Genomic DNA, 13,132 nt, shown 5'->3' with positions numbered 1-13,132 from the left:
TTGCTTTGGATTTATTTAACCACACCAGCAGAAAACATAAACCATAAGACGCAGGAGCAGAATTAGGGCAATTAGCCTATCAGGTCTGCTCCGCCACCCATCATGGGTGATTTATGATCCCTCTCAATCCTATTCTTCTGCTTTTTCCCCATAACCTTTGAAGTCCTGGTTAATAAGAGACCTAAAATGTACCAAATGACTTCCACAGATTCACCACCCTCTGGCCAAAGAAAACTTTCTTCTTCTCTGTTCTAAATGGACGCTCCTCAATTTTAAGGTTGCGCCTTCTGGTCCTAGCCTTCCCCACTATAGGAAACTTCCCCTATACATCCACTGGCCAAACCTTTCAATATTTGATAGGTTTCAATGATATTCCCTCCTCATTCTTCTAAACTCCACTGAGTTCAGGCGCAGAGCCATCAAACATGTTATCTTTTGCAGTTATTCTCAAACAGTGCCTAAAAAGTGAACATAATAAAAAGAAACTTAATCACGAAGTGCTTGTCAATTACAAAATGAAGCTAAGGACTAACAATACTTCTGCAGCATAATAGGAATTTTGACCTGCAACTTGTTTGTGCATGACACAGAGAGCATTCAGAGGGCATATAGATGACATTAGTCTATGAGCAACACCCAGTTGGTGGTTCCTATGTGAAAGTGAATCATAGAAATGTAATTAACACTCTGTACAAACTATAGAAAAAAAAACAAATCTTAACAGCAGGAACATGGTTTATATCTGTGCTGTTTAAAGGGACATCAATAATTTGCATTTGTATTTGGGAGCCAGAGTTAAGCATGCATTTCACAGGCAAGATATGTAAGAGATTTACTACAAATCTTTGTCCTGTTCAAAATGGAAACATTCGACCCTGTGTGACCAAGGGAGAAGGAGAAAAGCTGAAGTCAAAAGATAATTTACTTAAGAAATGCAAAGGTGGAAGGGCAAAAGCACTTTGACAGACACAATATATCTTCAAATGCTTTCTGGAGGCCGCACTCCCTCTTTCAACTATCCAAGGAATAAAGTGCTCAGAAGCTAAATTTAGCAAGTGACAAATAAATATACAAACCCAAAACCTATGAGTTAGGAGCAGCTGTAGAGCAGTTGTCCGTTCAAGCCTAATTTGCTATTTAATAAGATCATGACCAATCTTGCTGGAACATCAATCACACATCCATATCTACCCACAGTTGCCTGGCTTTGCTTATCAAGCCTCTACTTTGAAAAATTGAAAAACTTCCCTCTCCATAACGAAAAGAGTTCCACAGGTTCCCAGGACATATTATCATTGGAGGTAGTTCATTTAAGGATTACTAAGGATCCCTGGTAATGAGGGATTTTATAATGAGGAAAGATTTAATGAGTTGGGTCTGTGCTCATTGGAATTTAGATGAGAGACAATCTTACTGAAATTTCTAAGGTTCTGTAATATACAAGATATGTAAGGACAGTCTAGGACCAGAGGGAATCATCTGAGAATAAAGAAGTCTCCACTTAAGAGTTGAAATGAAGAATTTCTTCTGCCAAAGGGGTGTGAGTCTATGGATTTCCTTGAGCAGAAAAATATCTTTGAATGTATTCAAAGTTGTGATAGATTTTTATATCAATGGGGTACCTGATGAGAGGAAAACGTCCACAAGGGGGAAGTTGAATCAGCAGTTGATTTACTGAATGTTCAATAGGCTTAGGGACTGAATGACTCTATTTCTTATGGTCATATAAACTCACAGCCTTTAGAAGAAAATCTTTTGTCTCATATCTATCTTAAATGGGTGACATCTTATTTTTAAAACAATGGCTTTTGTTTTTAGATTCACTTCAAGAGAATCATCCTCCACATAACCATCCTGTCAAGACACATCAGGATCTTGTGTGTTTCAATTCAGCCCCCTCCTACTCTTCAAAAGGTGAGAAATATTTCCTTGCCTACAGACAAATTCCTGGACAAATCATCTGTCTCGGTGAAGGTGAACATCATTCTGAACCTCAATCTCAGGACTATTACAGGCAACTAAAGCTGACAGGTGGGACATTTTTTTTTAGCTTGAAGCTCACTGTTGCCTTCATTCATGGGTGCTTTCTAGTTGAGGAATGAAGAATGCATTTATTTTTACTTAACTATGGAGCAGAATGAATCATGCCCACATGAATACAAGTATGGATATCCAAACAACAGACTCTCCTCGTGGACTCTCTGGGCCCTACAAGTGAACTTAGACATCTTACTGAGCTTCAAAAGCTATTCAGCTAGTGATAGAACATACAATGATCTCCCATTTATCTAACAAGTGTGATGATGCCTTCCTCCTCAGGCAGTGTATTGTGCCTGCCATACATAGGCACCTTGAAAGAAGAATGGATGCCCTATAGAGAGGAAGGATCTCTTGATCTCCTCCTATTGGGCACCTTACTCAAGTGTGGTCTTCTGGTCTTGTTACAGTTTCAAAAAACAGCCTCCAGAGAGCCTAGAGGAGAGTGCCTCTAGGGTCCTGAGCAACAAAACCCATTCTGTAAGATCTTGCCATCATATGAACTTTAAGTGACATGAAACCAGGTAGCACACTAACACCTAATAATGGTCATCACGAGGCACTTGATGTCTGTTACAATACTTGTTTCCATGATTATTCATGCTATACCTCATTCACGATATCTGCAGTATAGCTAAATCTACAACACCACTTAAATTTAACATCAACTCCGAGTTGTAAACCAGTAGATTAAGAACACCTCCCAAACTCAAAATCGCCATTGTCTGGGAAAACATGAGCAACTGTAAGGGACTTTCAGTTCCTTATAGATTCCTTTCATTGTGAGCAGTATTAGGTCCTTATCTAAGAAAGGATAAACTGGCAATGGAGCAGGTCCAGAAGAGATTCATGAGAATGATCAAGGGAATTAAAAAAGATTAAAATATGAGGAGCACTTGATGGCTCCAGACCTGTACTCATTGGAGTTCAGAAGAATGAGGGGGATTCTCATGAAAACATATCAAATTGAAAGGCCAAGATAGAGTGGACGTGAGGAGTGTGTTTCTTATAATGGTGGTGTCTAGCACCAGAGGGCATAGCCCCAGAACAGAAGAATGTCCCTTTAGAATAAAGGTGAGGAGGAATATTTTTAGAAAGAGGGTGGTGAACCTCTGGAATTCATTGCCACAAAAGTCCATGGAGGCTAAGACATTGGGGATATTTAAAGCGGAGGTTGATATGTTCTTAATTAGTAAAGAAGTCAAAGGTTACAGAAGAAGGCGGGAGAATAGGTTTGACAGGGATAATAAATCATATATGATGAAATAATGCAGCAACCCAGTTGTCCAAATGGCTTAATTCTGCCCCTATGTCTAATTGTCTTATGGTCATACACAGCAGCTTCTCCATTGTTCAGAATTGCCTACTAACAATGCTAATGGGAAGTACCTTTCCTCGATGTTTTTTAAGTTGCTGGATCACTTGCTGTTGGGTTGAGCAATAAATGTCAGTTTTGCCAACAACTCCTATACCTTACACCATCCTGCGGATCCAAGGTGCAGCTTGGAGGTGAACCAACCTCTTCTTCATCATCATTTGTCTTTATCTCTTTGAAGTGACAATGAATGCTGATACTCATAAGGCTATGTTTCAGCCATTACAACAATTTTGTTGAATTCCAAATAAGATGGTATAGTCATATTTTGCCCATTTATAAACCATACCTAAATGAACACCATCAGAAATCTGTAGCGTTATTCAGATAAGGTTCAATAAACCAATATGAACAGATAATGTTTCAAGTTGCTGGTGAACGCAGCAGGCCAGGCAGCATCTCTAGGAAGATGCTGCCTGGCCTGCTGCGTTCACCAGCAACTTTTATGTGTGTTGCTTGAATTTCCAGCATCTGCAGAATTCCTGTTGTTTGAGATAATGTTTCAAGATCAGTTCCCCTTTAAAATATCAGATTGTGTCACAGATTTTTTTTCACGACACCAGGAATCTGTTGATTGCTTGTGACTATTTTTGCTGATGACTTCATTGAGGTGTTGACTTGGAAGAGTTACTCAAGGCACAGCCGCAAAGAAGCTGAAGCATTCTGAGCTAATGACTATATTCAAAAAGTACATTCAAATAGAAAGGCAGGAAGAAATAAAGCATGTTCATGATCATAAACACAAGAGACTCTGCAGATGGTGAATATTTTGAACAACACACATAACAGGCTAGAGGAATTCAGTAAGTCTGCAACAAAAGGCAGGATCTTCCCGTGGTTACCCATTTCAGTTTGATTTCCCATTCATATTTTGACATAACTGTCCATGGCCTCCTCTACTGCCGTGATGAGGTCAAACTCAGGTTGGACGAGCAACACCTCAAATTCTGGTTGGCCAGCTTCCAGCCTGATATCATGACTGTTGAATTCTCTATCTTTCTGTAATTTATGACCCCCTCCCTCCTCTCTTTTACCCCTCATTCTGGTTGGAGTTCGAAGACCAGGGATCTGTGAGTCTGGAGGTTGAAGCCTGAAGGTTGAGCAATCTGGATTGGCGCTTGTGAGTTGGGACCAGGGTCTAGAGGTTGGAGACCTATTATCTGTGTGTCTGAGAGTCAAAGGCCAAGGACTGGTGGTCAAAGGTCTGGAGAAGGCCAGTCCTGGAGTTGTGGGTCTGTCTATGGGTGGGAGGGTGGTAGAAGGGCTTGTTTTGCTGTGTTGCTTTTGTTGTAATTGTTGCTTGTGTTGCTCTGCTGAACATGATGGGCATGCTATGTTGGTGCTAGAATGTGGGGTGATACTTGCAGACACCACCCCCCCCCCCACAACACATCCTGAGGCTGTGTTGGTTGTTAATACAAACAACAGAATTCACTGTATGCTTCAATGTGCATGTAATAAATAAATGAATTTTAACCTTAATCTTAAACTGAATCTGGTTATTCCTTCTCTTCTCACTTTCCCATCACCTCCTTCTGATGTTCTTCCTACTCCCCTTTCTTTCATGGCTCACCATCCTCTCCTATTAGATTCCTTCTTCTTCAACTCTTTACCTCTTCTACCTAGCTCCTCCCAGCTTCCTGCTTCATCCCCCCTCCCCGGCCCCACATTTACCCACCTTCCCCCTCCATTGGTTTCATCTATCACCCACCAGTTTGTACTCCTTCTCCTCCACCCACCTTCTTCTTCTGATTTCTGCCTCTTTCCTTTCCAGTCCCGATGAAGGGTCTCAGCCCAAAATATCAACTATTTATTCTCCTCCCTAGATACTGCCTGACTTGCTGAATTTCTCCAGCGTTCGGTGTACTTTGCTCATGTTAATGATGATTGTCTTTTATAACTGGTGGATTACGTATAAAAAATGATGGATAGTGACAATTGCTGTCTAGCATTAGTAATGTTGATGTAATTTGATATGAAAATACTGCTCTTGCTCTGTGAGAAAAGAGACTTTTGCTCAATAGACTCATTAAATACTCTTGAGAACTTACAAATAAAAAAAAAATTTCACCTCAGTTCTCAGATTCATTTGGGGAATGATGATATGACAGCTTATAGCTGGAGTTGTCCTAGGTCAATTAACATATACAAGCTATTGTTCTTACCTGTTCAATGAACCAGTTGACATTTGATGATACATTTACATTTTTAAGCAATTCCACCACCCCAAGTTGAATCTGCCATGTGAATGCAATAGACTACAAATTAGTCAGGTAGATGCCAACCACCACATCTAAGCAGCATGTGCACAGTCAGTCAGCCCAGAGCAGTGCAGTATCACTCCAAAAGGTCACACGTTAACCATGTCCTTAGAAATAGAGCTTTCAGGGAAATGAGTACCTGGATAATCCTCGGAGACGTGAACTGAGTAAGACACCCTGTTGAGGAGATAAACAGCAATAATTAGAATTTATATTTGAGAATAGACATATCAATCAATCAGTCAGCATGTTATTATCAATGGAACACTCACAATGCGCTGTTTATTTTGTGTTTATGTTATTATCAATGATTTTCATCGATTTCCATTATCACAAGCCAAAATAACAGCATTTTGTCATTGTTTGAAAAAATGCACAGCTGAGAATTTAGCACGTGCTGGTTTTGTGTTGTTTGCACATAAGAGTTATTTTTTGTACATGAGGATGTGATAGCAATCCAGAATGTTTAGGATAGTAGCATAGTTATTATTAGGCGCCACCATTCACCACAGAGTGGTCGTCGTTTGCTCAGTATCAGTAGTATGGTTAATGATGTCAAAAGCAGCACACTGCACATTTGTCTCACAGCTGCTGAAATTAGAGCCTTTGGGGGAAGTCTGTACATTCATTATTCACATGCAAGGCATAAAGCAGGGGCACATTACATAGGGTTAAAGAAGAAGACAGAAATTTTAGATGACATGCACACAGCATCTTCCAGCCTCAATGTTATATATTGAGCAGAATAATGTTATATAATGTAAAAAGCTTCACTGAAAGCTTCCTTTTTTAAAACAACCATTTGTAACCTGCATGTTGCAAGTGTGGGTCTGTTGATCAGTCCAATTCATAGTGGCTTGTGGTCACTTGCAGCATGACAGCTGAGTGGGACATCACGTTGCTAGTTGGAAGCAACAAGTTTCCCTTGCTGTCTTACACCATATTGCGACAGGCATGGAAAGTACTGTCCTAGCAGTCAGGGCAGCAATTGCACAGTAGTTATGAACTCTGAAATGAGGGGCTGATAGAACCTGCTGAGCTCCTGTTTCAGCACATAGACTATCATATTTAATGCCACTGCATTACTTTTCATATATCTTTGACTTTTTTCTCAACTGAAAATAAACTTTTCAACTAAATCAGTGCATATAATCATTTGTTAATGAGTGGACAATTCAATTTATAATTGCTTGCACATTCCTTCAGACATTCTTTATTTTAGCTATCCTATCTAATTCTGAACTCTTTTCACAATATTCTACGCCGAAGCATACTAACTACTGTTATATTTTGCCCACACAGTCTTGACCAAATAAATTCTGTTCTGAGAAGCATTTCGTAAAGGAAGTTATGCCTTAATTCCCAAAGTTTGTTTTCATTCCATTGTAGATTATATTCACAATTACAGCATATGAATTAATTGAATCTTAACTTCCATGTGAAATTGATAGGTTATTAAATGAACACCAGCTTAGTGGAAAGAACACCCAAACACAATAGGAGCAAAATGAGGCCATCTGTTCCTCAAACCTGTCCGGCCATTCAATATGATTATTGTTGATCTGCCTGAGGCTCCAGCTTCTCTTCCACACTGCCATCAATTCCACAATCTTTCAAAAATTTATATATCCCCTTTATAACTACCTCCAGTGATATATCCTTCAACAAACTTCCCAGGTAAAGAATCCCAGCGATTCACTATCCTCTGTTAGAATAAAAATTCCGGTGTGACTCAGTTTTAAATGATCACCTCCCTACCTTGCAACTATGTCTCCTTATCTGAGGCATTTCCACTAGTGGAAACACCTCAATATCTACTTCTGTCATGCCCCCAAATACGTTTCAATAAAATTACCTTTCAATCTTCCAACCTCAAGCAAATGTACTTCATACAGCTTCAGTAGCTTTCATGAAAGGATAACCCTCTTGTCCCAGGTATTAACCAGTCAATTTCTTCTGGATTGTCTCCAATAAAATTATATCTATTCTTAAGCAAGGGGACAAAATCTACAAATGGCATTCCAGGTGAACCCTGAATAAAATCCTGCATAATTGTAACAATATTTCCCAATTTCGAAACTCAAATCTCCTAGCAATAAAGGCCAATAAGCCTTTTGTCTTAATAACTACTTACATAGCCTTCATGCTAACTATTGTGTTTAATACACAAGAACATCTATATCCCATTGTACTGCTTGCAACCACTCTCCATTTAGATAATAATCTGCTTTTTGATTCAGCTTACAAAGTTTAGCACTTTACATTTTCCCAAATAAAAACTGTATTTGCCAAATTTTCACCCACTCACTCAACCTATTCATCTATTGCTGCACAATCCCAATATTTTCGCTGCAGCATGACTGGTTGCCTATTTAGGTGTTACAAGTCAACATGGACATGTACTATTAATTCCCAAATCTCACCCTCCAGACGTTGCAAAATTATCTTAGCTATCATTTTCCTTTTGCTATATACATAGATTTATTTTTGCTGTTTGTTTTAACATTATTTGCTAATATTGTCTCATAATTTTCTTTCTCCCATTTTATTAGCTTTTTAATGTCTTGCTACTGGTTAAATAAATGTCCTGAATTTTCTGATCTACCAGGAACTTGAATGCTCTAGTTTTTGATTTAGTATTTTGTCTGACCTTCTTTGCTGTTTCATCTTTCTCATAGAATCCCTCTTTTTAATTAGGGTATTTTTTCCACCTAAACTTTATGGAATAGCTGTTTAAATATCTGCCACTGCTCATCTGCTAATATATTCTTTTGCCTATATTTCCTGTTAATTCATGACAATTCTTACTTCAAACTTTGCATTCTCCCATATTTAAAATGAAGGTATGGGTTTTGAATCCAAAGTGTTCACTCTCAAACCATAGCCAGAATTCTACTCGTTGTGACCATTATTTCCAAAAGGATTCTTGACTACATATCTTTTATTAATCTTACTTTTGATGCATGATGAAATCTTATATAGGTTGGTCCTAGGTAATTTTGGCGATATTTTGCTCTGATGAACTCCAGAAATTCTTTGTCCGAGGTACCCTTGTTGGGTAGACCAAAAATATTCAGATTTTTTTCATGAACCATTAGCAAGAGATTAAAAAGAAGATGGAAGAACACCCATGATAATTGACACATGCTTGAATTTTCTACATTTATGCTTTGTGATATAGAACATAGAACATAGAATAGTACAGCACAGTACAGGCCCTTCGGCCCACAATGTTGTGCCGACCCTCAAACCCTGCCTCCCATTTAAGCCCCCACCTTAGATTCCTCCATATACCTGTCTAGTAGTCTCTTAAACTTCACTAGTGTATCTGCCTCCACCACTGACTCAGGCAGTGCATTCCACGCACCAACCACTCTCTGAGTAAAAAACCTTCCTCTGATATCCCCCTTGAACTTCCCACCCCTTACCTTAAAGCCATGTCCTCTTGTATTGAGCAGTGGTGCCCTGGGGAAGAGGTGCTGGCTATTGACAGGCAATACTTTAGGACTCCATACATCATTCCCACCTCTGTACTTTAACCCTGCTATTCACCATTTTCAACCAAGTCAATACCACTGCAAGTACACCAGTGCTCATCACCATAGTGACACCTTCCCTGACGAACAATGCTACCCAGAACAGCATGTGGAATCCCAGCTAAAAATATCAAAAGGAGTGCACCACATTTAATACTACCTACCCAGGTGACCATCACCTCAACAAAACCTCACCAAGGCAGAGTCTATAAATTAATTTCACAATGGTCTCATCAGCCACCACAGAGCTCACAGGGCTGCAGTAGATGTAAGTCATTATCAACCGACTGATGGCTCAAAATCTTGAAAAAGATAACAAATGTATGCGTTCATTTCCTCCCTAACCACTAAAAACAAATGTAATGACATTTATAAACTATGAAATTTATTAAACCATTAACAAAAAACTAACAAATCAATTAATTTGCCAAGTATTTTGTAATGCTTATCCATTTTAGCATCTGCTACACATACCAGCAAAACCGTTATAAAAGCTAAGTTCAAGGACAATAAAGATAAACAAGATGATGACGATGAAGGTGATGAGAAGCATCTTTATTATCTATGATGATGACGTTGGATTGAAGACGGTGATCGGGAGAAACATCATGCTGAGAGAAAAGTAACACAGATGCTCCTGGAGGATAGTCTTGCAGTTTTACTTATCTGTTCCCATTGCACTTGAGTGAGATATTTCACATCATCTACAGCACAGAATAATCAATTTATTCCAATTGATCTCCAACAGTTTCACATAAGCCATGCTCTATGAGCCTTCATTTAACATCAAAAGCATTAATTTCTGTTTTGCTTATCTCCATTTACTTATTTAGTGTCCTCTTATATGTGGACACAGATAACTGTTCTCTTTGGTAGTGCATTTCACATTTTAGTGCCATTTAGGTAAGGATGAGTTTCACAAATTCATTATTAGAATTTGATATTTTGATGTTCTTTGAAATGGAAACTTTCTGTATCTAATCTTGCCAAGAGTTTTCAAAATCCTTGTCAACAACTCCTTTTGTTTACATAGCACATTTACCATGCTTTACTTCTACCTCTGCTCAACATTCAATTTTCCAGAGAATTACCTCTGAGAGGTACCATCTTCTCTATTAAAGATGTTCTTGTAGTTTTGATTTCTTTTCCTCTCTATTACAGGTTGAGAACCCCTCATCTAGAATTCCAAAATCCAAAAACCCCCAAAATCCAAAATATTCTGAGCACTGAAATGACATCACATGACACTGGGAAGGATCTCAGGCGATGCCCAGGTCTCTGTGCACCACAGACAGTTCAGAGAAGTGACCTCACATATGTAATGAAAAGAAGTTAATAAATAATAGAAAAACACTGCATAAAGTGAAAAATGAATATCTCAATCATACATTGAAAAAGTGGTTACGTCAGTGTCAGAGTAAACATATGCTGCTCGAGGCTATGTTGATCATGAATCAAGCAAAGGTGTTTCACAGCAAACTGAAAATTGATGGTAACTGTTTCATGCACAAAATTATTAAAAATATTACATAAAACTGGCAGCTCCCCCCATTGTAGTTGCCGTGGAACAGGCAGCTGTATGAAATCAATGGCGGATATGGAAAAAATCTAAGTTCTGGAAAGCAGTAATAAATGCAGTCGGAGGTCGTCATTCAATTCTGACGGTCTTTGGAGGACCCAGATGCCTCATGTCAGACAGTGCTCTGACTGCGGACTGTTCACCCTATGAGCTTCACCACCAGCTATTCATAAGCTGTATATGTAATGCTAATGGATTTCATGTTTAGACCTGAATCCCATCCCCCAAGGTATCTCATAATATAGGTACGAATATTCTGCAATCCGAACCACTTCTGCCAAAGCATTTTGGATAAGGGATGCACAACTAGTAGGTCCTCCTTCTTCTTCTGATAATGCATAGATCATACATGTGTCTAGTTGTCCAGATCCAAGCTAACGTACATCCTGTATAAATTGCACATAACTTTTTTTTACTTCTCAGTTGCATTGTTCTAAAAATAAAGTTCAGAGCTTGGTTTACATTTTATACCATTATTAAACAGCTTACAAATTTTTGTGATTTATATATTATTTTACTTTCATGGCCAGTATAATTGTCCATTCCTAATTCGCCTTGAAGATAAGTAAGAGTGTAGTTAATTATTAACCACATTGTTGTTGGGCTGCAATCACATAGGCCAAAGTATTCAAGGATGGTTGACTTCTTTCCCTCAAAGTATATTCATAAAACATGTGGGATTTTATGACTATCTAGTCACCATTACTAGCTCCAGTTATTTAATTTCAGAATATTTAAATTAACTATATTAAAATCTCTATGCTGTCCTGCTGGGATTTGAACCCATGTCTCCAGATCATTCGTCTAGCCACATGAATTAGCAGCTACTGTTTCTTCTGAACATCTACGCATGCATAAATATGTACCTTTCTTCTGTATCTGTATCCACACCTGCAAGCATAAATACCTTTATTCATCCATTGTAATTCTTAACAAAATGCACCAAAGAACCCAGTTAATCCTTATGATATTAATTTGGTAATTATATGTCTATTCTATTGGATTGCTTAAGTTATCCAATGCCCTACAGTATTTTACTGCATTTTTCTTTGTATTATTTTTTTTCTTTCTATGCTCTGACAATAATAAAGTCCATTATGCTCATGATGCCCAGAGGTAAATTGGAAATGGGACATGACATCTGTTGGTTAATAAACATTAATGGCAATAGTGAGCATTAGTTAGAGGATGTGACATCTAATGATAGAAATAAAGTGCTCTCAGCCCAGTGCATTCATCTGGAAAGAAGGTCCATCTTCAAAAATGTTGTGCTGGCTTGCTGGCTGTAATTCGAGAGACTAGAGATTTCACTTGTACTGACATTGATAAGTCTTTACTCTCAATGAAGATATCAGCACACTGGGTTGGCATTTGAATCTACAGTAACGTTACTTCAAAAATATAACACAAGAGTAGACAGTTGCTCTGCTTTGATTAAAGATTGGATTACAGAATTCTAGTTAAATTTTGGATGCTGAAGGATGAGATAAAGAACCCTGAGAGGAGTTTGCCTGTGATGTCAGAAGTGTATCACTATATGAGCCATCACATCAATCTGTTGATGATAATGGCCCCAGTAGAAGTGTAACTGGATGCAAATTTCTTTGTGCTTTTATCTCTTGCGACAGCTGTACATGCTGGTACCCAGCCTTATGACTCAGATGGAAGTCCATTTGACACTCCAGAGAGACAAGGTATGTTTCCAGAGTAGAATTTAACAGCAGCTCTCTTCTCAAAGTAACCACAACTGGGGATCATATTATTGCCTGGAGCTACAGTGTTTGTACCACATGATTCCAATCACCTCAAATTCCACCTGGAAGTGTATTAGGACAAGAAAAAGAAAACCATAATTCACTCTGGTTCTTCAGGGAGGGAAATCTTCCATCCTTACTCAGCCTAGCTAAATGTGGTTGACTCTGAAATGCTCTGAAATATACAATAAATGCTGGTCTCAACACGTGACTAAGTGAATTAATGCAGACACAATTATTTAGGGGCAGAAGAGGTTTGAACAAGTGGAAAAACAAAGGAAAAATTAATTGAAAATAGGGGATATTTATGGACCAGGGATCTTCAAAATGCAATATAATTACGTATACTAATTTCATTTTTTTCCATTCAGAGATATGGCAAAGTCTCAAAGTGGGAAGTCCTGAACATTCTGATCCTGCACTAAAATTAGCCTATTGACAAAAGTTCTACGTGATTACTGTGATTGCCAATCATGTAGCTTACTGAAAGTCCAGTAACATAAAGATTGGCCTTCACCTAAACTAAGAATTGAAACAGATCTCAAACCATTTCAATGCAATTCAATTTATTCTCCACACTTGCATGCAAC

At 38.4% G+C, this 13,132-nt stretch overlaps 1 protein-coding gene across 1 annotated transcript in view; it reads right to left on the bottom strand.

Annotated features, from left to right (window-relative positions):
- parp8 (poly (ADP-ribose) polymerase family, member 8) overlaps window positions 1-13,132 on the bottom strand; it is a 370,191-nt gene that overhangs the window by 234,909 nt on the left and 122,150 nt on the right. The window contains exon 3 of the mRNA XM_072252492.1: window positions 5,813-5,850. Coding sequence (XP_072108593.1) covers window positions 5,813-5,850 — 38 coding nt within the window. The remainder of the gene's footprint in view (window positions 1-5,812; window positions 5,851-13,132) is intronic.

Source organism: Mobula birostris, chromosome 3, assembly GCF_030028105.1.
Source record: "Mobula birostris isolate sMobBir1 chromosome 3, sMobBir1.hap1, whole genome shotgun sequence".
Lineage (NCBI taxonomy): Eukaryota > Metazoa > Chordata > Chondrichthyes > Myliobatiformes > Myliobatidae > Mobula > Mobula birostris.
Note: the sequence above shows the minus strand (reverse complement) of the source record. Positions and strands in the feature narration are given on the sequence as shown.